The 26246-nt window shown below is 47.0% G+C and overlaps 6 protein-coding genes across 6 annotated transcripts; 3 read left to right on the forward strand and 3 right to left on the reverse strand.

Annotated features, from left to right (window-relative positions):
* Positions 1 to 280: 280 nt before the first annotated feature.
* On the forward strand, positions 281 to 5169 carry LAESUDRAFT_722914 (ARM repeat-containing protein). Its single transcript, XM_040908301.1, has 20 exons — positions 281 to 488; positions 550 to 614; positions 964 to 1293; positions 1351 to 1887; positions 1947 to 2092; positions 2148 to 2271; positions 2330 to 2489; positions 2541 to 2597; positions 2647 to 2758; positions 2810 to 2851; positions 2904 to 3022; positions 3073 to 3219; positions 3274 to 3370; positions 3431 to 3562; positions 3620 to 3813; positions 3873 to 4233; positions 4292 to 4384; positions 4437 to 4486; positions 4555 to 4705; positions 4761 to 5169. Exons 1-20 carry the CDS (start codon positions 399 to 401, stop codon positions 4889 to 4891), a joined length of 3138 nt encoding a protein of 1045 aa, XP_040766921.1. The 5' UTR covers positions 281 to 398; the 3' UTR covers positions 4892 to 5169.
* Positions 5170 to 7507: 2338 nt separating this feature from the next.
* On the reverse strand, positions 7508 to 7681 carry LAESUDRAFT_622735 (uncharacterized protein; the record flags this gene model as incomplete). The annotated part of the gene is made up of 1 exon (XM_040903294.1): positions 7508 to 7681. A coding segment is annotated over one exon (174 nt), but the record flags the coding sequence as incomplete, so codon positions are not given.
* Positions 7682 to 7747: 66 nt separating this feature from the next.
* Positions 7748 to 9055, reverse strand: LAESUDRAFT_756825 (uncharacterized protein; the record flags this gene model as incomplete). Its single annotated transcript, XM_040912216.1, has 2 exons — positions 7748 to 7975; positions 9005 to 9055. 2 exons carry the CDS (start codon positions 9053 to 9055, stop codon positions 7748 to 7750), a joined length of 279 nt encoding a protein of 92 aa, XP_040766923.1.
* Positions 9056 to 23257: 14202 nt separating this feature from the next.
* On the forward strand, positions 23258 to 23500 carry LAESUDRAFT_627679 (uncharacterized protein; the record flags this gene model as incomplete). Its single annotated transcript, XM_040903355.1, has 1 exon — positions 23258 to 23500. A coding segment is annotated over one exon (243 nt), but the record flags the coding sequence as incomplete, so codon positions are not given.
* Positions 23501 to 23692: 192 nt separating this feature from the next.
* On the forward strand, positions 23693 to 24172 carry LAESUDRAFT_624937 (uncharacterized protein; the record flags this gene model as incomplete). The annotated part of the gene is made up of 1 exon (XM_040903323.1): positions 23693 to 24172. A coding segment is annotated over one exon (480 nt), but the record flags the coding sequence as incomplete, so codon positions are not given.
* A 651-nt stretch (positions 24173 to 24823) lies between these two features.
* Positions 24824 to 25306, reverse strand: LAESUDRAFT_647386 (uncharacterized protein; the record flags this gene model as incomplete). Its single annotated transcript, XM_040904051.1, has 1 exon — positions 24824 to 25306. The coding sequence occupies one exon, from the start codon at positions 25304 to 25306 to the stop codon at positions 24824 to 24826; it is 483 nt and encodes a 160-aa protein (XP_040766926.1).
* Between the last annotated feature and the right edge of the window lie 940 nt (positions 25307 to 26246).

Consider the following 26246-nt stretch of genomic DNA (forward strand, 5'->3'; position numbering starts at 1 on the left):
TCAGTTATGTCCTCTACTCAGTGATAGCTCGTTATTTCGTGGAGTCTGAGTTTCGTTAGTCTGTTCTATCGTACGATCATCAGTGCAGGATATTCGTCTGGCTTGAGAAGATGTTATCCCGCGATTTATATTTCCCTTTGCGCGACGTCTGTCGAGGCGACCGCAATGCGCTTTACACTGCTTTACATGGGACAATAGGGAGGAATAGGGATGATTGAGGTTCCGCAAACGCGTCGCGCGAATGTGACACGCGACGCGTACACGCGCCAAAATTTTTGGACTTTGTTGATCAACCACTACCGCCTCGGTAGCCTGCAACTTTCTGCATTCGCTTGTATTACTACCTGGATACCCTCCGTCGACTGGCCTCTCTTCTGTAACATTGCTCGATTGACTGGATGGACCTTCAGTCGCTCTCGAAGCTCTTCGCGAGCTCCTACAACCCGGACCCAAATGTCCAAAAAGCAGGCGAGCTTCATATCCGCAAGGTACGCGTAACTTGATAGAACAGCGTGCATTCAAGATGAACGGTCGTCCTTGGTGGAGTAGATAAGTGGCCAGGAGGGCATGCTTGCCGCCGTCTTGCAGATCATCGGGAATGATAATATCGAACTGTACGTGCCACTCACGTCTTCATTTTCATCCCAAACATTTCTGGTGTTTTTCGACCCCATCCGTATACAATGCAACGAACCCATTTGTTCGGTGCAATCGTGGCGATGCCAGCGTATCATAACTCCAACTTTGCCCTATCTCGGACTCCATATCCGATCGTGCCGACAAGTTAAAAACATCGAAATCGACGCGTCTATGTTCCAAAAGCTCTTTTTCGTATCGTATCTGTTGCAATTGAGATTCAACGCAGTCACGACGGCGGTGGTAAATACGCTACAGAAGACTCACATTCATCCATTGTGTATGAGATTGTCCAGCTTGCACAGTGCTTATCTCTGCGTTTTGTAGCGCTACCCGTCAAGCCGCTGCTGTATATCTCAAAAACCGTGTTCACACTTCATATTACATCGACCCCGCTCAGCAACGGCCAGAACAGATTCCACTCCATGACTCCGATCGCACTGCGCTCAAAGCATCCCTTTTGCCGCTCTTGGCGGTCTCTCCGTCAAAATTGATCACAGTACAGCTCGCAAATGCATTGAAAACCATCGTCATGCGCGACTTTCCTGATCAGTGGCCGGCTTTGCTGGATGACGTGAAGCGACTGCTCACGAGTCATAGTGTACGGGAGGTCTGCGCGGGATGTGTTGTTGCACTAGAGATGGTCAAGGCGTTCCGGTTTGTTTCCAATCTCCCCATGTTGTACCCTTGACTTCTGACATGCGAGCGCTGTAGCTTCCGCCAAATGAGCGATGTGCTCCCGCAACTTGTCACAGAGTTGTTCCCAACACTGGTCAATATCGCACAACAGCTGCTCACGACGCCTCCTGCAAATGCATCTGCGGAAATTCCTTTCATGCTCCACCTGATCCTCAAGACATACAAGACGAGCATCGTGCTTCATTTGAGCGCGCATCAGCAGAGCGCGGAGAGCTTGGTTCCGTGGGGTAGGCTGCTCTTCCAGGTAGTGAATCTGCAGATTCCGAAGGAAGCTGCGCCGGAGGATGAGGAAGAGCGGGAACGCAGCGAGTGGTGGAAAGCGAAGAAATGGGCATATGGCATTCTTGGTCGCTTGTTCCACCGATTCGGTAATCCTTCGCAACTACCAAGTTCGATGAAGGAGGAGTACGGCCGGTTTGCCCAACATTTCGTGACGACGTTCGCTCCGGAGATCTTTAAGATCTATCTTCACCAAGTGGAGCTGTACGTGTCCGGACAGGCTTGGTTGTCGAAGAAGTGCCAGTACCAGATCTTCTCATTCTTCACCGAGTGGTACGTTTCGCGCTCTCGTAGATGAGCAGGCTCCGCATATCGCTGATTATTCTGAACAGCGTAAAGCCAAAGTCAACATGGGCTATGCTCAAGCCACACTTCCAAACTCTCGTGTCATCCTACGTATTCCCCCAGTTGTCCTTCAATCCTGCCAAGCAAGAACAGTGGGATTCAGATCCAGTCGACTTCGTTCGCACATCAGTGGGTAAGTACACAACTCATGTGCTTTACGGGGAAACAGGGGCTCACGCAGTGTGCAGACGAATATGAGAACTTCGATAGCCCTGTGTCCGCCGCGACATCTTTCCTTTTCGCGCTTTCCAGCAACCGGACAAAAACGACCTTCATGCCCATCCTTGGCTTCATTACGCGAGTTCTTCAGTCGTATGTCAATCTCCCATTCAGGCGGTAAGTATCATCGCTGACGCCTATGACTCCGCAGGAAACCCGCAGCTCCGCAGCGTTTCGGTGCTCTCAACATGACGGCTGCACTTGGACCGTTCATGATGCGCCACCCAGAAGTGAAAACCAATATTGAGCAGTTCTTGGTCCAGTTCGTCCAACCGGAGTTTGCCAGTCCGGAGCCATATATGCGAGCCATTGTGAGTACATTACAACTTCGTCATATGTATCATACTGAGTGAGTTCCGGAGGCATGCGAAGTTGTGGGAACAATGGAGAAGACAGGAATGAGGTGGTCGAACGACCAGGTGAGGAATCCCCCTCGCCATATAGGATAGTTCGCTCATGTTCTCTTAGATTCTCAGTCAGCACTTCACTGCTATCGCATCATGTCTGGATGACCCCGAGCTTCCCGTTCGAGTTCAAGCCTGTCTGGCTCTCACTGAGATGGTAGTCTGCCATGAATCAGGTATGAGGTCCTGCGGCGATACTGCGCTCGAGTAGCTGACTCCGGAGACAGTGAGGGCCGCTGTCGCACCACAGGTGGGAAAGGTGATTCAAAGTAAGTTCGTCCTTTTGGTCGTCGAGCTTTGCCAATAATAGTTTTCTTGAAGCTCTATTGAAGCTATCAGAAGAGACGGACCTCGACATCCTGAACTCTTGCATGGAAACCATGGTGGAACAGTTCCATAACGAGCTGCTGCCTGTCGCAGCAGACCTCACTGCGCGTCTCGTATGTTATTATGGTTGTCACCTCTATCAAATCCTCATGCAGTGTGCTAGTGCGAGACCTATGTTCGGCTGGCTCGAGAAAGCATGGCTGCTGATGAAGCCGGCAATGGAGACGTGGACCTTGACACGATCGTGGAGAGCGACGAAGGAGAAGACAAGACATTCGCCGCTATGGGGATCGCCAAGACTATTGGCACCGTACGTTCGATCTTGCTGAGGCGTTTACGACACCGATGCTAAGCCGTCATGCAGATTGTCAGCTCGGTCGATTCATCGCCCGAAATCCTAGCGCAAATACAGGAGATTATCATTCCTATAGTCGTCCTAACTCTGGAGAACAAGCTACTCGGTGAGTGGTCTGCGTCGGTTCGCTTGTGGAGATGAGCTAATGAGTGCTGCTGCGTGCCAGATTTGTTTGACAACATGTACGACTTGGTCGACAGTCTGACCTTCAAGCTCCGCAATGTCTCGCCCAATATGTGGCCAGTTTTTGAGCTGACGTACAAGATGTTCAAGTCTGATGCTATTGACTTCTTGGATGGTGCGAAATCATCAGAATAGACATTCTCATTCACGCCACTGACTGCGCCCCATGAAGAGATGTTGCCAAGCCTGGATAACTTCCTCTCTTATGGCATTGACGTCTTCAACAAGCGTCCTGATTACAGGCAGATGATCCTCGACATTTACACCACTTCGATCAACAGCGATCATCTGGGAGAGAACGATGCTGTGAATGGTTGCAAACTGGCCGAGTCGATGATGCTGAACCTACGTGGGCACGTCGATGACGTGAGCCGATCCTGAGCGGTAACAATTGTGGACGCAACTAAATCGTTCTTTCCTTATAGGCACTGCAAACCATTGTTGCGACCTCGCTCAGCATCGTGGACGCAGCGGAGTCATCTGCACTGCGGCTGGCCAACCTCGAGGTTTTGATCAACGCTGCGTTGTATAACCCTGGAGCAGCGCTACATTTCATGGAAGCTTATCGACCTGGTTCGGCGCGAGTGTTTTTCGACAAGTGGTTTGACGCCATCAAGATTTATCATCGGTTGCCGCGTGTACACGACAAGAAACTGAGCATTATGGCTCTGTGTGCACTCCTCGAGATGGACCCTGCCCAGATCCCCGATTCTGTGAAGGAAGGTTGGCCGATGATTGTGGCGGGTGCTCTCCGCATATTTAAGGACTTGCCCAAAGCGATCCAAGGTCTGCTCTGATCACCTCTGCGAAGCGGGGTCGTGCTGATTTGAGGCTCCCTGTGCAGCACGGAAGGAACTGGAAGAAGCATTTCAGGCTGATGATGATGACGACGTTGAGAGTGAAGACGGCCGGCTCTTCAATCTGAATGAAGACGATGGTCAGTTTATGATCTTTCAATCCACTGTAGACCCTGACGTGATTACGCACAGAGGACGTATGGGACGAGGATTCTGCCTACATGGAGATGCTGGCAAATGAGGTGAGACAATATGATCAGGCACGCAGTGGCAAGTACTGGATGCTGATCAATGACGTGTCCTTTCTCAGGGCGCCCGCTTACGGGAGAAATCCGCAAGGCAAACCGCGGGAGATGATGCGTCAGAAACGACAGAAGAGTCTGAAATTGACGAAGAACTTGGATATCTGAGCCCGCTCGACCACGTTGATCCATATATCTCATTTAAGCAAGCGTTGACTAGTATGTCTATGTCTGTATCGTCATTGCATAAGCTTATACTGCTCAATTCTCCCAGCTTTCCAGATGAAGAACCCTCAGTTCTACCAGCTGGCCACTACCTCGCTCGATACGGAACAACAGACATTGCTCATGGAAGTGATGCGTATCGCGGAGGAGAGAAGTGTAGAAGCCCAAGCTACGCAGTGACGACAATCCTCGTGGAAAGTATAGCTTGCCATCGTGATGTGATATGTCCCAGACTGTTTATGCTCGTCCTCCATCAGACCATACACTATCCTAAAATACTTTCTAGATTTGTTGGACGCTAATGTGGCTGTTACATTGATGTGTGGATGCCTTGTCAGTCTCTTTTATGGCAATGATACACATTCTACTACGATGAAACACCACTCGCGATCTCATGTTGCTGGCATAGACCTGTCAAAGAGATAGAGACAACGCATGAGCATCGGATGGGTCAATGGTGGGCGCTCGTTGAGGATTGAAGATGTTGAGACGACGCGGGTCCGACGGTGACCGCTGAGGGTTCTGCACAGGAGATTCTTCTGTATAAGGAGGGAGAGTGAATACGGTTCGTTTTGCGCTGTTTTGCGTTCGATCATTTCATGACTCAGTGTCTTCTACAACTTATAGAGTATCTGTGTGGCCCTTCTCGGCCCCCAAGCTCCGAGATTTGTGCGCTCGGATCTACTAATGAGCCCATCGGCGACTGCATTTCCAGATATCCTTTTACACATGTCCGTGAACGGGACCGCGAGGGTCACTCATTTTAAGACCTGTACTGTCTCAGTCTCAGCCGATACATGGTGTAACGAGCTCAATTCAACTGTACTGTCTCAGTCTACATAGCCTACATGAGTACAGTACAGTAACAGAGACTCTAGGTCAACTCACCTCAGCCGACATTGTGGTGTAACGAGCTGAGGGGAGATAGATGTTGAAGTCTCGGTATATAAGGTGGATGGTTATGTAAGCAGCTATCCTCGCGATCCTCCGCGCTGTTCGTCATAGACTGACAGCATCGACACTCCGCCGCGCTGCTCGTCATAGACTGACATCACCGACACTCCTCCTCAGTGCGGAATGAGTATGAGATGCAAGGAATAGCGGAAAAGGTTAGGAATGGAAAAGAAAAGGGACACAAAAATGGATGGAAGGAAGGGTGACGCTAGTACAGTACAGTACCATAGAAGACCGTGTGCATGTGAACATACCGATACCATCAGGAAAAAAAGAAACTGTCAATGGGACTCCTCCTCGCATGGAGACTTGCGTACTCCAATCTTGCTGCGCAATCGGTGGAAAGCACCGCGTGCCAATGGTTTGGTGAAGAAGTCGGCGAGATTTCTCGGAGTTTCCCGGTCTAAGCACAGCGAGAGCACAGCAAAGACGAGTCCGTTGTCCAGGGACCTCGTTAGAGTCGTTTAGATGTAGTAAACTACCGAGGTATGTACATCTTCTCGGTCCGTTATTTATTGACTAATGCCACAGTCAGACTCTATCGTACGATGCGCACTCGTTGCTAGAGCACATCGCTCTGACCGTCCGACCGGCCACTTCTCCCCGCTTGCGACAAGAGCATACCTGAGTGCCGCACGCACTCTCCTTCCAACAAGATTGTCATGAGTAGGGATGTTATGAACAGAGATGTGGTTAGAAGCGACATGTTCATGAATGGAATGCCACTTGATATCGACATGTTTTACTTGAGCATGGAAAGCGACATCTTCAGTTAAGCGAATAGCCCCGGAGTTATCACAGTGCAGCGGAGTAGCAGAAGGGCATGGAAAATGGAGAGCGGCAAGCAGGGAGCATAGCCATATGCCGTCTTTGACAGATTCTGACGCCACAATGTATTCAGATTCAGTCATCAACAGGGAGACAGTGGGTTGCTTTCGAGCAGACCAAGAGATGACTCCTGAGCCTAGCGTCCAGCAGAATCCAGAAATGGAACAATGAGTATCGATGCAGGATGTGAAACTAGCATCAGTGTAGCTCATTAAGTCAGCGACATGGGAACCTCCAAGGAAGAGTTTGAAATCGTGAGTGCCTTTAAGATAGTGCACAACACGTTTTGCAGCCTCCCAGTGAGCATTGCCATGGCAGTCAAGGAATTGACTTAGCTGTTGGACTGTGAAAGCAATGTCTGGACATGTACCGACTGCGAGATAGAGAAGGCAGCCAACGAGTTGTCGATAGGGTCGACTAGCAGTGCATTCTTTGGTGTCGACAGTGATGGGAGAGTGTTCGTGGTGGGACAAGTGAGATCCAGCATCCATAGGAGTACTGACAGGGACAGCATCTGCAAGACGGAACTCCGAGATGATTTTGTCGATAAGGGCAGTTTGAGATAGGGCGACAGTCCGGGCAGTACGGTCCCGTTCGATGGCAATGCCAATACAGAATTGGGCTTCGCCAAGGTCAGAAATCTGCCAGAGTTCCCGGAGTTCAGCTTTGAAAGTATCGGCGGCAGCACGAGTACTCACAATGATGGCAAAGTCGTCCACATGAACACCTGTCATGACGATGCCATCAGCAGTTTCTCGATAATAGATGCAATACTCACACTCAAGGTGAATGAAGCCGAGTTCCTTGAGACATTTGTCCATGATACGATTCCACGTACATATGTTTGCCTTGCTTCATATCATAGAGACCCTTGTGAAGCTCCCAAACCCAATCCTCCTTTCCCAGCTCTTCAAAATCTGGTGGCTGTTCCATGTAACAGACTTCATTTTTAGGGAGAAGACCATATAAGAAGGCAGTCTTTACGTTGACCTGATGAATTTCCCAGTCAAGGGCAGCAGCAAGATGAAGAAGAACATGAAAGGCCTCCATGCGCATAGTCAGTGATGAAGTGTGGAAAAAATCCTGCATGAAAACTGCCTTATAGCCCTTGCATACCCAGCAAGCCTTGAAGCATACTGGTTGTGAAAACTGGTTATGTTTCAGGACAAAAACAGGGTGGCCCTTCATAATACGACAGCCAGTAGAGACACTAGAGCCAGGAACAAGTCTATACACACTGAGGTCTTTGATGCTTCAGAACTCCTCCTGAAGGGCAGCACACCATTGATCAGCATAGGGAGACGCCATAGCTTTGCGCAGAGAATTAGGGTTGCCTGGGTATAAGGGATCAATATCCAGAACACCATCAGAGCGGAGCGCAGAGAGAATGTCGTCAACTTCAGGGATGGGGTCCAAAGTCGAGGAAGGTGCATTGGACGATGGTGGAAGGTCTTCGACATGAGGAGCATCATCGACAGTAGGCTGATGAGAGGAAAGAAGATGATTGGCAGAGGCAACAGATTCCGCAACAGCACGAGTGACAGAGGAAGTGTGAGGGAGGTTCAGCGCAGCAGCAAGGCGTTCAGAAGGATGAGAGGTACAAGAAGAACGATGCAAAGGGGTGACAGTAGGTGGGGAAGGGGTGGGAGTAGGCACAGGAGGGGGGGATCATCAACAATGGAAGGTGGGGAAGGAGGTGAGGAAGGGGAAGAAAGGCAAGGAGAGGAAGGAGAATCTTCAAACTGTTCAATAAAGGAAACATGGAAGGAAGAAATGACTTTGTGGGTAGCAATCAGACCCGTATTTGATCAAGACACATTTGACAAAGCGTTCATATATCTTAGGATTGTGTCGGTGTTGAATTAGTACAAAAGCACAGGCAGCCAATCTCATGCAGATGAGAGAGGTCAGGAGCATGTCCAACCCAGAGATGGTAGGGTGTCATGCCAGGAGAAACTGAGCGAGAAAAGGAGCACACTGTAAGGTAATTAGCAGTGAGCAAAAACTCGTCCCAGCAGTTGGAGGGAACATCGGCAGCAAGACACATGGTACGTGCTTTGTTCATAAGGGTGAGATGAAGGTTTTCGACATGACCATTATGAGCGGAGGTGTATGGAGCAGTGAGACAAAGACCAATACCCCGGGAAGAGAGGAAGAATTTGAAGTCAGCAGAACAGAGTTCGCCGTTATCAATCTGGACAGCACCAACATGGAGAGAAGTCTCAGTTTTCCAAGAAACAACCTAAGAGCGAAAATGATCGAGGGTAGCAGCCTTTCAGGGAAAGGGAATGGACCAGGAGTAGGATGAGAAACCATCGATTATGTGCAACGTGTACAGGTTACCAGTAGCGGAACGAACATCACATGGTCCCATCAAGTCAGCATACACCAGCTGTAGCTTCCTCGATGCCTTAAACCTGCCATGAATCTTAGGAACAGGAGAACGAGTCTGTTTTCCAAGGATACAATGGTCACATTTGAGTGGCGCTGAGGAGGTGTTGACAGGCGTACCTGAGAGAAGAGACGATCCGGCCATAGCAACAGCCGTGCAATAGTTGACATGGCCAAGGCAATGGTGCCAAGTCTCAAGAGAAGTGACGCGACGTGCGATGAGAGCGTGCTCAGTAGCTGGCGGGGTAGTGGTACACTGATAAGAGCATACAAAGGGTGGGCCGTGAGTGTACCACAAGCAATGAGGGCACCACTGCATTGGACAATGCAGACACCGTTATCAGAGAAGGAGACAACAGGATGCGAGAGAGAGGTACACAGAGCGGAGATGGAGATGAGGCATATGATAGCCTGAGGAACATAAAAAACATCCTCAAGGATGAGATGATTGCCCTTGCCAATGGAAAGGCGAATATGTCCCACATCATGTATGAAGATGACGGAACCATTGACATCACAAATATCATGAGGAGCAATGGGGCGCACATTCTGGAAGTCATCATGACAAGGGGAGAGATGTGTGGATGTGCCAGAATCAAAAAATGAATGGCATAGAGCCAACACTGGGAGCCGGAAGAGCAGTGGATGTGATAGAGAGTGCAGAAGGATCAATGGAAGGCTGTAGATGGGAAGACCAACCCAGAAATACTGAATCTTCTGGTAGTAAAGAGACATAGGCATCATATTCAGTCACATCAGTGGGAGTCATGATGGAAGCAAGCCAGCTGGGGCTCTCAGCGGCAAGGCCAGTGAACTCAGTAGATGAAAAGGGAGCAGTAGTGAAAGGAACAGGATCAGATGATAGGAAGAAGGTATGACCGGAGTCGTCGACCGTATAGGCATGCCCAGAAGTGTCCTTCTGAATGAAGGAACTGGCAGACGAGGTAGATGACTTCCCCTTTTCCTTAACTGTTCACTTCTGAGCAAGGACCTCCTCATGATGACCTTCCATAGCCCCACCAGGTCCCCAGCAGTCCGCAGTATCATGACCTTGAGGATGAGGGCAGCAGGAATTGCCACAAGACTTCTTCGAGGATGAAGAGCGACTGGGAGCACGAGTGATAAGGACATCTTCAGAACCACCGGAATGGCCATTGATAAGACACTGATCAAGATTGAGGTGAGCGATGATATCTGCCGAGGTATAAGGGGTAGAGCACATGATCTTGGCAAGCTCAGTGCCAACCTGAGATTAGACATGAGTAAGATCACCTCCCATACTGTGCAATAATGCGATGAAAAGGAGAGCATCAGTGGTAGGCAATCCAATAGCAAAGATGTGCTCAACGATATCCTGCATCTGCTCAACGGTGCCAGACAGTCACTCCAATCATGAGAATCGGCAAGCGAAGAGCTCCTGAAGTAGGAGGGCTTGAGTATATGTGTCACAGTTTTTCCACTACAATATATCTTTGGCATCAGGCCAAGGTATAAACCTTAGACATGACACAAGGCACAGATGTCACAGGAAGCCACTTATGATCTACCAGGAACACATCCAGTCATGTGACCTAGACAAGCGCCCACACAAGTGCCCCTAACTAGTGCTCAGCTATGATCATCAAAGCTCGCAAGGCTCAGCTATCCCATGTGACACCAAGGCACCTTACTAAGTAGTAGACACCCCATTGGCCACTCAATAGTGGTCCCACTTCAGTCACCGACAAGGTGGCACCATGTTATACAATTATCTCATTGGATAACCTCATGGTCAATAGTAGATAGTTGTCATGGTGAGACCAGAACCATTACTGGTTCTGGCATTATGTTCACATGTAGGTACCAGAGGTCTCACAGTAGCACAAGTGCCAGGGGCTCTGCCATACATGTATATAAGCACCTATGAGGAACTGGATATCCCCAGTTTCATTCACCTATTTCATGAGGCCTACAATGGCCATTTACCTCTCATTGATCTAATAAGGCTAAGGGCCCTTTGAGCCCCTTTCACCTCATGTCATCATCCACCAAAGGTGATGAGTCATAGGATGCAGGCAGCACCTTGCAGCCAGCTCCTTGCCTTTCTAGGCAGGAGTCACAATGCGTCGTGACAATATGTGCCTTGTTTTTGATGATGAGTATGCAGAGCTTCCCAAAGAGCCTTCACAGTGTTATATTCATCAGATAGGATGAAGCATTGTTCTTCTTTGGAGCAGCACTGACAGATGTAGGCACATATCATGCCATCATTGATAAGCCAGTTCTCTGAGCTGTTGAAGTCGACATTAGGATTGGGCTGAATGACAGTGCCAGTAAGGTAGCGATCAAGGCCTTGCACCATTTGAAGGTTGTTTACGATACCCTGGCTCCAAGTAGCATAGTTTTCTTTTGCACAATCAAGAGGCTTTGCACATGAGTAAAAGGAAGTGGGGAATGAAGCAGCAGTGATCTTGCAGGATTTCGGAGACCTCAGTTTGGAAAGGATGGGGGCTGGTGCCAAGCCACTAGAACCAGTACCTGCAGCACTAGCAAAATGGGAATGTTCATCAGAGGATGGCATGATGACCGGAGAATCGTTGCACAGAGGATGAGATTAGAAACAGAGGAGAAAATGCCTCTGAGAGTTTAATGTGCACTTATATGGGCGCTGCCACCACTATAAGGCTGGAGTATGAGGGCAGGTATGAGATAAATGGATTCGGCTTACGGGAGCACGAATCTGGGGCTCATAACCTTTTAAGACCTGTACTGTCTCAGTCTCAGCCGATATGTGGTGTAATGAGCTCAATTCACCTGTACTGTCTCAGTCTACATAGCCTACATGAGTACAGTACAGTAACAGAAACTCTAGGTCAACTCACCTCAGCCGATACATGGTGTAACAAGCTGAGGGGAGATAGATGTTGAAGTCTCGGTATATAAGGTGAATGGTTATGTAAGCAGCTATCCTCATGATCCTCCATGCTGTTCATCATAGACTGACAGCATCAATACTCCGCTGCGCTGCTCATCATAGACTGACATCACTGACAACTCGAAGTGCATTCTTTGAATTGCATCCTGGGGACACATCGCGACGTGATCACGTCATTTTGGGCAAAGTTGAAAGCAGGCAGTCAGACTGGGCTCCTGGTCTACAGCTGACTTCGGGACCTTGAGGGCCTCTAATACTGCATTTTCATACTTCTCGGACATGAATTATATACCACAATCTCAATAAGACTGCTGGGAGATTGAGATCTGGATGGCAATCCCTTGTCCTCTTAACAAACTCTCAAAATCAGACAAGGATATCCGAAGCCTGCACGGTAAGTTCGAAGGAATTGTCTCATTTGCCCACGGAACACTAATTAGGTTCAGATCTATCCGGTGTCTTCTGCGCAAGCTAAAATGTGTACAAACACAAGGAACTGCTATGTGGGTGTCGTGCATTGCATCTACATCTGCAAACAGATTGTAGACAGTCAGAAAGCATTCAGTCTTCATCTCAGGAAAAGACTGATTTTGTCATGCATGAGAATATGCAACTTGCTGCAGCAAAATACCTGTGCAAAGAGTCAATGTTTCTGACTCATCAAGCTGCAATCACTTTTTGTGGCATTCCTGTAAATGCAATGAGCCTATCACTTCCAAAGGCGATATAATTGTGCTTTACAGCCAAGATAGGCCACCACCTTATCAGAAGAATTTATGATATCCAGATATTGTTCCCAGCACATTTAACCTGTTAGCCAGGTATAGAGCCATGACTAGTGCATTGGGAGCTTCCATTAATGACAACTATGACCCCTCTGCTGACTGATATCTATAAGCCTGCTTTATTGTATAGTGCAACATGCGTGAAGACATCCACATGAAAACCATTGCACATCGCATTGACCATGCTGTGACGAGCTGAGCAACACTGGCAAACTGATCACACATCATGTCCTCGACTGCTTGTGATTGTGGACAAGGACTTATGCCTTGATCCTGTTCAGATAGTTACAAAAGACTGAAATGCTGCAATTGTAGGGGTTCAGAGCACCTTGGCAACATTTGAAGGATCTGCATCTAGACATAAGCCTGTCCAACTCAAAAATAAAAGAACTAATAAGAAACTGATACAAACACTTTATTCTAGCGCTCTCAGACATCTGGGAGACTGTTATAGACAATTTGTGAGATGACACTGACACTTTATCAGTCTGTGCACTTGTGTGCCATGCGTGGTATCACTGAAGACACTTCCACTTGCTGAAAGTAGTCAGACTTCACAGTCAAAAAGATGTTTGAGCTTGTGCTAGATCCCTCAGAACAAACCCTCAGTTGTCAAATTTGGTGAAGCATCTGGTAATTCACGGAGGCCACCAACTGACATTGCAGAAGATGGGGCCAATTTCGTATCTTGCAACAGCCACAGTGGTGTTGACCTGCAAGCTGCCTCAGCTTGATCAGCTCATCATTGCAGATGCAGAGTGGCAACCGTGGATGATGCACAAGAATGTATTCTTGTATCTTCTCACCTTCACCGCTGTCACCTGCCTCTGACTCCATAATGTTACCTTTCCATCAATTGCCATCTTTGGATGCCTGGTCTGCTCCCTCCAGGCCTCACCACCATTGTCTGCTGTGATTTGACATTCACACATGACACCTTGGGTCAAAAAGACTTCGACATATGGCACAATCACACAAAGATCAAGGAATTGTGCCTCCATGACAGCGGCATCAAGGAAGTGGCTCAGTTCATGGCATCCACAGAAATTGGTGCTGGCCTTCAAGAAAGATTCCTTAGACAGCCTGCTGATTACCAGGATTCAAATAGAGTCGAGCTTCAAGAACTGCTAGAATTCGAAGGTGAATCACTCTCATTGCTTCATGTATAGCTTGATGACACTTCGGGAAGGCAGTTAACCATGAGAAGCACCAGTAAATATTCTCATCTCATCAATTCTTTCCGTTCTGATTGACTTATTGTAAGATCACATATTTTTGCATAGTCACAATGCTGTGCTCAGATATTTGACTCTGTCTCTGCCAATTTCTACAGCGGACACTGGCAGCATCGATTGGATACTCACCACTTTATGTGAAGTCTGATTGGATAAGCTGCAGAAAATCAAGCTGTGCCTTGACATCCATTCATACGTGAAAGGCATCAGGTTACAGAGCATATTGGACATGTGTGGTCCAGCTGTGTGCATCCATGTGGACAATATCCTCTTATCCAATAAATTCAAGAATCTCATGAGGATAGAATTCTAAATAAAGGCTGCAAGTTGTTCGAAAGACATCCGCGAAGCCAAGGAATGGAAGTCGCAACTCATGCCACACTTCTGGAAGCTTGTGGGCAGAGGTATTTTCCGGTACATATCCTGTATCTCCTGCTTGCATTGCAGTGTTAACGTGCATTGGCTTGCTGACCTCATAGTGCCACAGTGACAGTCAATATGCAGTTCTATCCTGCTGCCCTCATAACAGGCAACAAATGCTCATTGGCACCTCTGTATCATCATTGTCTCAATTGTGTTCACTGAAATCATTACTCATCTAGTCACCAGAGGCTTGGGTGACAAATAACAACCCCGTAATTACATATTCTCTGTCTCGCAATTCCTCACAGAGCATTTCTTACCCATATTCAAGTCTAGTTGCTCTTACATCAGCACAAGACTCCCCACGTCATCCCATTCTTCACATTTTCAGCAAGATGTATGTATCATAGCTTCCAGAATTCTGTCATTATTGACCACACATGCTTTTTCATTACCTACATCTCATCTTAATCACTATGCTTTCCTGCAGATTATTTGATGACTTCCCCATGCTCTACATCTATCATCCTTTTAGATTTCTTACTGCCTGGGCCCCCATCATCCCCACCATTTGCCTTGTCTGCCAAATGATCACTTAGCAGGATTATAAGTATGTATTGGAAGACATTCACTAAAGGATAGCAGAATGTGCCCATAGTAGGCATTGACACCATGATCATTTCTGCTCAAAACTGGACATTGGATTGCATAGCCCAAGACTTTGCAATCAGTGATGCTGTGAAGGTCCAGAGCACATCGTGTCCAGTGACCTGGCTTCACGTAATTTCAAGCTTTGTGCAATCTGATTATTTGAAGCATGTGCATGAACTCTGGAAGCACGTACACTTGCTTACACCATGACACACATCATTATGGTCTTTTTTGCGATTATGTAGTTCCTGATAATAATGACATCCAAGAGATGCATATTACACTATTGAGTACTGGAAAGATGATATATCAGCTTGAGCAAGCCAAGCCTTAGCCTCACAGGGAATATGATCATCACTAAAGTTGAAAAGACAGTCAGCGAGATTACACTATTAAGTACTGGAAAGATGATATATCAGCTTGAGCAAGCCAAGCCTCAGCCTCACAGGGAATATGATCATCACTAAAGTTGAAAAGACAGTCAGCGAGTGCAACTTCAGCACCACACGCATGCAACTTGGGTGCTTCACCAAATGTGACTATGCACAGGCTGGAGGCTGGCATCACACTTCATGCTCAATGGTCCAATGGGTCTGTTTTTAGGATTATCCCAATCAAAATACAGGCAGTCTCACAGAAGCTGTTTTAGAGCTGCCTCTCAAGGCTGCAGGCCACAGTTAGGAAAATCTAGATGTGGAGGGGATCTATCAGCCATCCATGCAAGGTAACACAGTGTGCGAGTGCTGTGGCTTGTATCAAAATCATGAAGAGAAGGTTCTGCTACTTCTAATTGGTAGTACAGTAGGAGTAAGGTGAGCCAACAATAAGCAATCTGCGTACGTGACAATGAGGTGATTTTACCAATATCTGGAGGTAATGAATTCCAGTGTATCCCTGTGCAGACATATATGAGGGGTGACTTCTATTCTGCTGTTATTGATACATAGGACACTAATTAGAAACATTATCGCAGAAGGCGTCTCATTCCTATGAGATAAGTGGTGAGCATTTGGCAGCTTCCAGTATGACCTCGTTTGGAGCTCACATAGCAGCTGTGTATGTTAGCTCCACTATCAGTACAGCCTGAGCTCTATCTTACTACCATATTGTCTTTTGGAGACTATCACAGCAATATCAGCAGCATCAAGGGTCCATATCCATTTTGAAGTGCTGTGAAGACGACCAAAGACATGCTCAGAGGCTGTTAGGCATCCCGCCCACATGACTATAGTACTCGCTCAGATCTATTTGATGTCACTCATCAAAGAGAAAATCCTGTGGGAGGATACTGCCAGAAGGCCTTGCAAATAATGATCATCCGTGTCCAGCATGTAACATCTCAGGAGGAAAATTTAAGATCTTGTAAAGCACATAACCTGACAAGGTTGGATAACAGTGTTTCATATTTCCGAGGATTTGACGTTATTAGAGCTTATGCTATATTCAGATATCCAGAGTGAAGCTTGAAGAACGCTGGGTTGAGCGTTTGCTTCACAAGCAGGTGGATGAGGAAGAGACACGTCCACCTGACGTATGACACTGCATCTCTTCCAGATATCTAGGATTTGTACAGCTCATGTAATCTCAGCAGTGCAAGAGAAAATGTAAAGTATATATGGGACCTGCCGAGTAGACAACACAGCTATAGTGCTTGATGGGATGCCTGTAAATATCATGCACCTCGAATGCTGGACTCTCTCATGATGATTCATCTGTAATCCTGTCCTGTCTACATGGAACCTATCAGGCATCATCCCACCTGTTTTTCTGGTCGAAAGCCCTTCCTCATAGACAGAAGGTAAGCAGATGATTCTCTGTTAACACACCGAGCCATTGAGCAATGTGTCATAGGCTGCAAATATGAATGAGAAACATCACAATGAGATTCTCGCAAAAGATAATATGCTCTATGATGACATCAGGGTCTGAGAATGCTCTCGCTGTAACTCGGAAAGGCAAGCCATTTTTAATAGATTGATTTGTAAGTGCTGAGAATGTTCTCACCTTAGCATTTCTTCTGACGAGAATGTCATAAACCACCTGTGCTACGTGCGTGAACGCATACAAGTTTATACACTAGTATGCCACATGTGATATCACTCCGAGTCAGAACCACTTATCTGCTGAGTGCAGGGAGAACAAACCAACCAAGGGCCATCAGCTTAGGTGTTCAGGTATTCACTGAAGTTACCTTGCAACAGCAAGGTTTCTCCCGGATCACAATGGTGATAGGATTTTATGGTTGTTTATCTTCCTTCCTTTTTCAGAAACTTGTTCACCCCCCATCTCCTGCCCCCACTCTTATGTTCCACATTGTTCCTGACATTTCTATGCAAACAAACTGTTCTCCCTTGTCAACTCAAATTTCCTTATCTTCCTCTGCCTTCTACGCATCTGTTTTCAGTGCATGCTAAGTGCTGGTCAACTGCTTTGGGACATCCTGTTGCAAGGTATGCTGTCAGTGACAGCCAGTGCTTCTTGAGTTGTATAGGCATGGAGGATAATCACTGAGGGCCTGGCAGCTATCCTAAATTTTCGAGGAGGAGAAGTTACTCAGAACACCTCTACACATGCATAGATAGTAAGAAAGGTGTCTCAGACCAGATAAAATTGAATGAACCATATCCTTTAGGTATTCTGGCTTGACATATTTCATAAGGTGGTAGGGCCCATGCCAGCAGTGCTCGCTATGACTTCGAAGGAGGTGACAAATGTTGTGGTCGGTGTTTAAGGGCCGGTTTCAGTGGTCTCGTACCCCAACCTCTTTTTGATAGAAAAGAGGTCTGAGGCAGTCTGATAGGGACACCCCCCTTCCACTAAGTGCCCTCTAAGTGCCCAATTGTAATGATCACAATGTGCTTCTTGTGCCTTGCCCAGATTCAATTTCCAGATCAGATACTCTTTTCAGTAGTTTTTCATGCCAATGTTTGTGGCTTGAACACCACTGTGAATACCAACTCTAAAGTCTCTCCCTGAACCTCTAGGTCTGTGATGGAAGTCTCCTCCATCTGCATGCCTAATGAATTGAGAAGCCATCATGTTCCTCATTTTCATCACCATCTTGGGCCTGTTCACTGTCTGAACTTTTGTACCCATAGATGTCATCACATTGTAGAGTGGGGCCTTCATCTGAAGAATCTCATCTTTTGAAAACAATTACCTATGTGAATACTGATACTGTCTTGAGTTCATTTATGTTGAGGTTGTAGAGATATATTGTGAGCAAGGTACATTTTTGCCGGTGGCGTTCAAGCCACAAACATTGGCACAGGAAACTACTGAAAAGAGTATCTGATCTGGAAATCGAATCTGGGCAAGGCACAAGAGGCACATTGTAACTGTTACAATTGGGTGCTTGGAGGGTGCTTAGCAGAAGGGGGGGTGTCCCTATCAGACTGCCTCAGACCTCTTTTCAATCGAAAAAAAGGTTTGTGTATGAGACCAGATTTCAGTTGAGTTTACAGGAAATATAGGTCAGGGAAGATATCGATGTCCATTCTGAAGAGTGAAAAAAATGATTCAGGCAGGGAAATTGATGTCTCGTGAAAGGGTAGAAAGGTATCTGAAGTGGTTTCAGTTGACGGTAAACAATTCATTGTGTGCGGGCACTTACCAGGAAGGAACAATTTTAGAAGGGTGGTGAGTTTGCTCATAGGTGAAGTGGTGGTGGAAAATGAGTAGTATTACACAAGCAGAAGGAGACAATTACAAGGAGCAATTAGAAGTAACAGTAATGTAAGGTGAGAGAAGCATGCAGATTAGAAAGAACAAGGAACAGACAGATTACAAGAAGAGAAATGAAAATGAACAGTAAGCTAAGGCGATAGGGAGAGAATACAGTTAGGGTGAGCATATACACTAGAGAGAAAAGGAATGAAAATAAACAGTAATGGTACACATAGAGAGGAAATAGGAAAGGAGGATGATAGTGATGATGTTCAGTCGCTCATATCCATATGGCAGTGGCAACAACCTTCCTCTTTCCATAACCACCATGTCTGCTTTAGGTGCTCAAACAGTGACCGCCAGCGATGTTGACATGGAGGCTCCCAACATTGAGCCTCTTGCTCCACCAAACAGTAATTCTACTATACCACCCACACCATCTGCCCGACCCACCTGGGCCTTGCTAGTCAAGGAATGGGATACAGCAATGATGCATTTTGAAGGCCTTCTGCACCACATCAACAACAACATCAAGGCTGTCAAAGGCACCATTTGCCCCCTCCTCGAGCATGCCAACCCAGCTACTTTCATCGATGACTTCACCCAGGTCATCCAAATTCTCACTACCACCTGCTGTGAGCTCCATACCAAAATCCTGGCAGACCTGGGCATTGAAGCCCTGAAACTTTTTGACCAATTTTTTGCAGCTGTGAACCCTTATTGTGATGAGGATGATGACCTCCCCATCCCTGCGAGTTCCTGCCAGTGCCATGAGACTATCTACCTGTGGGCATTGACCTTTAGGCCACACTCACCAAAGCAGTGGAGAATGGAGTCTGCATGGCCAACACTGCCATCAACACAAGGCTCTCAGCTATTGAAGTGCAGCTTGCTCACAGCTGGCTGCCTCTGCCACCCTCCCCCCCCCTCAAAAGCTGAATGGCTCACAGAATCTGCCAACCATGTCTGCGAGTCACAAATGCACTGACAGCCCCACCACTGTGGCCACGGCCCAACCTAATGCACAGACCTCTGTGACCCCTACCATGGCCCAGGTGGCTGCCAAGGCTCATGAGGAAAGCTATGTTCTTCTCATCACTCAAGAACAGCATGCCTCCATTGAGGCAGGCAGATTCATGCCTCAGTGGTACACCAAGATTCTGTTATGAAGCTAGGTGGCAATCACCTAGGAAAGGGGGGAGCTCACGAATGAGCCCCGAGCAAAAAGTTTCAAGTTTTCGATCACGTGCAGTTACCAGATCAAGCATCTCTGTGGTGTGGGAAGAGCCCTATACCATTTTGGGATATCTCACCAAGTGGTAGACGCTTCACATCTACTGTGGGAAGATCTAGCAAGATTTATTATATGTTTAACGTTTGCGTTTCATACTTTTCATTTCTTTCTATTTCACATCAGACTATTTCATATTTCTCTATTTCATATTGGTATATTCCATATCGGTTCATTGCAGGTTTTTCATTTCAGTTTATACTGACATTCGCTCACCAATTACTTGGCTCGCAGCACAGTTAGTATTCGTCTCGGTCTATTTCATTTACTCCATGAATAGCTGTAGGAGACCCCTTGTACTAGTATCCCAGACTACAGGTCTGTGACTATATAAAGGGGTGGAGCAGCAGCTGGAAGACTAACCTCTTCCACCTGTAACTCTGAACGTTCTCAGTTCTAGAACCCTCGTGCAATCGTACTCGCTCTCAAGAGGTAGTAAGCTCGTATGCTTGCTAGAGTCAGAACAGCGAACCTAGTAACCTGCGGGTGAACATGCAGTAGCTGTAACAGCCAAGGCCTAGCAAGGGTAGAGTGAGGACCTCACTGCTACATCGTCTACTAGGCTTGACCACACTATAAACTCTGCTAATAGTCTGCCTGACTATTGGAGGCATCAGGTATACTCTATACTAAGTCTCCATCCACATTGTGGACTAGTACGTGTGAGAAAGCACATGTGGTTCTGAACGTTCTAGCAGGGAATGTTTCATAACAGATTCACACCCACCTGCACAAAACACCAGCGTGGGCAAAGGTAAATTTCCTCGATCTTTGTTTTGCTGGACCTATCAAGGTCATGGCAGTTTTCTCCAATGATTCTCTGGATGCCCTCATCTATGAGTGTCTATGCCCTATCAGGCATCTACTAGATGTTGTGCCCAAGGCATTATCACCTGCACCAGGCTCACATGAGCAGGCCACCATGCCTCAGGACTTCCATCCGCTTGCCCCAGTTATGAAATTGTTTATCCCAAGCTGTCCTCTCCACCACCCAGATATGGGTGCAATGCTAATGGAGGAAGAGATTTTGGTGGAGCTTCACTGAAACTCCATGTTCTCCACAGTCCACTTCAATGGACTCCCAGATTTCATCATTCCGAAAGAGCAGTGGGAGCAGATTGGGAAGGCTTCCATCATCACATCTGTCGAAGATACCCACCATGACTTCTGTGCATGCAACCTTCTTGGACGAGATAACTGCAGTGACACCATTGATTTCATTTGGTTCTATGGTTCCCACATGACTGTAAAGAAATCTAAGGACCAACCAGTTTTCTGTCAATGCACATGATGCTGGCATCTTACTCACCTTGAGGGCCACTGCAAGAAGTGCACCTCCATGTGCCACTATTGCGTTAAACTGACCATACAGCTGACATGCAGTGGCGTACATGCCTGCTGTGCAACTATGAAAATTGCCCGACGGGGCAGCCCTGTGACTCTACTCACTACTTCTGCATTGTGTGTGGCACCAATGTCCATAGCATCACTGATTCCACATGCCCCGCACAGAAAGACTATCACATCTCCATCTCACACGCAAACCCTTCTTCATGAATCTTACAACTGCACATTTGAATGTGGCCTGGTCTAACTTGCACATACACAGCCTTCTTTCTTCCTTTTCATATAATATCTATTTCCTTCAGGAACTGTGGTGGAGTCAGATCGGCATCGACAGCTCTTACAGTTCTGAATCTGGCACTACTGTTCATGGTCATGTCAATGTCTGGCCCTACAGGCTAGACACTTTTCATTTTTCCTCCACCACCACCTTGCCATATCCCAGGGCTAGCATCCTGGTCTGGCATTCACTTCTCGACACTTACCACATCTCCATGCACACCAATTTGATGTCTGACCCTGATCTCATTATTGTCCATTTTATCTCCCGTTTCGACCCCAACTTTTCTTTCTATAATGAGGGCACGTACTCTCAGTATTACATCCTCCCCATACTTTATGATATCCCTTTCCTGCCCAAAGTAAGTTTACTCATCGCTGGCAACTTCAATCTTCATCATCCCCTTTGGTCTTGAATAGGCCGTGCACCATGCCCAACCACTCCTGCTTTATATGCCTTTGTTCAATGGCTCGAGCGTGAAGCATTGATTTTGCTCAATGATACTGACTAGCCCACACACATGGTCAGCGATGACCCACTCCCAGGAACCATCATTGATCTCATATGTGTGACCTCCAGTGAACATTTCCAAGTTCATGAAGTGACCGCCACATCCACCCCTTTTGAATCTGACCATGCTATGCTAACATCCATTCTTTCCCACACTGCTGACCCAGTTCTGATTGACCTGGGCTTTCACGTAGACATATCAAAATGTGGGGATTGGATGTCATGCCTCACCTGTGAACTTACCTTATCCCCCCCCTCCCCCCCTCTCTCCCCCAAACTTATGCCACTGTGAATGATCTGGAAGCTGGGGCCCACTCCCTAATGCAGGCTCTAACCACCGCTAACCAGGAAGTCTTTTCACAGTGCACTCATGCTCACCATGCCTCCCAGCTCTGGTAGAATGACACATGCAATCTGACGTGGGCCCATATGCAGAACACTATATCCTGAGATGAACAATGTGAGACCAAAGGCACCCTCTCTGTCATCATTCATCAGGCATGAAAAGACTGGGCACATGAGGTGCTTGCTCAACTCCAATACACCAATCCATGATGTCTCACCTCATGGACTAAAGGAGCACGAGCACCCCCTCTGCCTGTCATTTGGCTAGGTGGAGAAGTAGGCATGCTGCCAGCTAACGTGGGGTTTTGCTCACACATTTCTATTTTTCACCCTCTTCTCATCTTTCTGATTTGTCTCTGCTCTTTACTTCTGCTGATTCACCTGCACGGCCTGACTGCCCACTTCTTGTCTCTGTGGTGACATCGGCCATTGAGTCAGCATCTAACTATTCTGCACCAGGCATGTCTGGCACATCCTGACATCTCTTAAAGTGGATCTGGGAGTCCGGTGCATGTGATCCTTTCTTTCTTTTCCTCTCCGCATCTTTGTGTCTGGGCTATTTACCTACAGTCTTCAACCAGTCCTTTGTACGCTCAATTGTTTCGAAATTCCTGTCCAAGGAATTTTCACTTTCACCTCAAACAAAGTATATAGAATTATCAAGGACATTCACGAGCATATTGTAATAATGTTTTAGAGCAGAGGAATGAGAACTGTGATGTACAAAAATAAAAGAAGGCAATATGGTCAAAATGCACATCTCCGACTCCTCTATACACTTGTCATGCATAATCATGCTCTCACCACAGTGCTTGGAACTCAGTGCTCAGCCTCAGAATCCATTGTGCTTGATCTGTCTGCATTGCTCTCATCATTGCTGGCATTGTCATCATCAATTTTCACCATCTTTGGCTTGAGAGCAGCTTTCTCAAGTGGTCCACGAAGCAGTCTTGTCCAGCGTGGCTTTCTCTTTTCGTTCTTTGCTAGGTCATGTTCTCTGCTACCCAGTCCACATTACTCATGTGTATCAAGGGCTCGACATTGTCGTCTTCTCTGTTCTCAAAAAGTGCTGGTCTGAAGAGCGAGACAAGTGGCATAGAGCAGAAGGCGCTGTTACAAAGAAGAACTTCCTCTCCATCTATGGAGCTGCTCATGTTCAGGTGCTCACCAAAGAGGTTGTAGAGACTGCCTTTCAGAAGATGAGAGTCTGGCCATTCAATCCAGATGCAATTGCTTCAAGCCGTGAAACAAATGCTCGGGCAGAGCTATCCATACAGCCACCATCTCCTGTATGCATTCTCGTGGAGGTATTAGATCGACTCACCCTTCAAGACAATGATTTCAACTCAACCAGAGATCACAACTTGAATCATGTCGAGAAGCGGGTATATGATGATTCTATCACTGCATCAACTCTTACATCCCCAGCTCCACTTACTGACATGTTCTCACATCTGGCATCGACATTTGCTGCACATCTCATTTCATCTTCCTCGATTAAGGCTTCCACTCCCATTCCTGCACTCAATACATTCATGATTTCACCCGCAAAGAAACACCACCAAGAACTTCTTGATTCCTCCCCTCAAACAAAACACGAGAAGGAGCTGCAGGATGCGCTTCATGAAGCAACAGTCCATGAAGCATGTTACAAGAGTCTATTGAGGGGCCAGCAGGCAGCAATGATCCTTCAGTTTGGATATTGCATGCGTGTAAAATGCCAACTTGCTACTCGTGAGGAGAAGGAGCAGTTAGAGAAGCAGAAGGGAAAAGGGAAGATTGTCAGTGATGGACTTCCTCGAATGCTCACTGATGATGCCTTTGTCGAGATTGTGGCTGAACATGAGCGGAAGCAGGAAGCCACTGAGCATTCCAAGGAACAGAGAAAGACATTGCGTGAACAGTACATAGAGGACATGAGGAGGTGAAAAGCTGAAGATGATCAAAGAAAGGCACAGAATGCAGAGGTTATGGAGGCATGGAAGAGAGACATTGAGCAATGGAAAGCAGAACATGAATGCTATGCTTCCAAGCATACTCAAGGAACTTGAGGGTATAATGGGAGTTGTGACCATCAACCAGGAGCAGCCGTGGCCGTCTTTTTGTCAAAATCTTGAATCCAAAGAGCTCCAATCTCGCCATCAGTCCAGCCCTTATTTGAGTATCCAAGACTTCATTGTCTTTGTAAGTTACATTCAACAATTTTACACAGAATGTACTTACGATGCCTTCAATGGATTGTCTTGGTGCCATTTGGCGAAATATCCCTTACCCCGATATATGACTGCAGGAGCAATGTATGTACCATTGGTGCAGATTGTCACCATGACAGTGATGTTTTCTTGACGTTCATCCTTTTGCTGATGCTGTACCTTAGTTTTGGTAGCAGCTATCACCCGCTTTTGCTGGCCTGTCCCAAGCTGAAAACCTGTCTCATCTGCAGCCCAAATGCAGTCTTGCTCCATGTCATACTTCTTGATTGTTTGGCCAAGAAGTGTGAACCATGCCTCATTGGTGGTCGGGCTGACTGCATGCCCTCGGGCACTGTCTAACGGTCATGACCAGACTGCCTTCAATTGGTCTGCATGCCTTTCAACAAAACGGTATGTCCAGTTTTCACCAAGGCCTGTCTCTGGGAATTCTGGACCTAAATGTGCTTGTAAAATTGGTTTTACCTGCTCTTGTAGCCTTCGATGACTGAGAGGAAAACCTCGTGCTGCAAGCTCAAGGGTATATGTGATAACATGGTCAACCTCCTCGGAGGTGAGCCAGCTTTTTTCCTGATTGAAGTCAACAAGTGCCCTCCCACCCTTAACTCTATTCATCAGAGTAGCATGATTCAACCTTACCACCTTTCCTGTTGCCTTCCGATGTGACTCCTTAACCTGTACACAAATCCGACGCAAGCCTTGCTTATGCTGTTCAGGAGGCTTGAGCTGTTCTGCTTGATAGAGTTTGATAGCATGGTTGATTAACTTCTCCTTCTCATCTCGTGCGATCTGAGTCTTCTTTGTGGCAGCCAGTGCTTGTCCTACCATAGTGAGTGAGCAGAAGTGAAGCACGGTGTTGAATTGCCATGTGAGCTGAACTCCGTGCGCTACCATCAAGGATCTGTCACATGTGACAGCACCCACTAGACCCCTCCTCTCCATGGATAAATCGCCTCCTGTGGTCAATACACACACACTATCAGCTCATTTGGATGCAGACATCATGCCTCTTGACTATAGATATATTTGGCATGTTGACCTTTCAGAATATCCCTTGCTGCATGCTATGAGAGCCAAAATAAAATTTCATAAAAAAGCCTTGAACAGAAAAAATGCCATATTGCAAAAGAACAGGCAAACCACCTGCATCTTGTCCTATGGAACATGAATCCTCTAACCAGTAGCTACATAATCCATTTTTACTGAGCAATTTGACCTGGAAATGAATGAGGAAAGTGCTTCTGTATAAAGGACTGGTGATGTATAAAGGACCAGTTGAAGACTGTATGTGTTTGCAGGAGGCTGCTGTTGTCTACCTATCCAAGCCTGGCAAAGTGGACTATACTGTCTCCAAGGCCCACTGCCCCATAGCGCTTCTTGAGACTCTAAGCAAAGTGCTTGAGAAGGTGGTCTCTGTGCATTTCAATTTCCCAGTCGGCACCCATAATCTGGCTCCTGGCTCGCAGTTTAGAGGACGAGGCCAGCATTCCATTGTGGATGCAGGTGTTGTCCTCATGCACTGCATCTGCACAGCTTGCTGAATGGTTTCTGTCATGGCACGCTGATGACAAAGATAGACTATCCAAACAAGAGTTCCCTTGAGGGTCTCTGGCAAAAGCCGACAGCGACAAGCTGTGGCGATACGACTTGCCCACTGATGAGGCCCAGTTGCTATGTTGCGAAGTGAGCGTTACTGGTGAGGCAAGGGGTGTGATCACAAAGGTGAGAATGCAACTATATGTATAGCACACTGAGAGTGTCTGGTAAG

The sequence above is a fragment of the Laetiporus sulphureus genome, assembly GCF_001632365.1.
Source record: "Laetiporus sulphureus 93-53 unplaced genomic scaffold LAESUscaffold_8, whole genome shotgun sequence".
NCBI classification, from domain to species: domain Eukaryota; kingdom Fungi; phylum Basidiomycota; class Agaricomycetes; order Polyporales; family Laetiporaceae; genus Laetiporus; species Laetiporus sulphureus.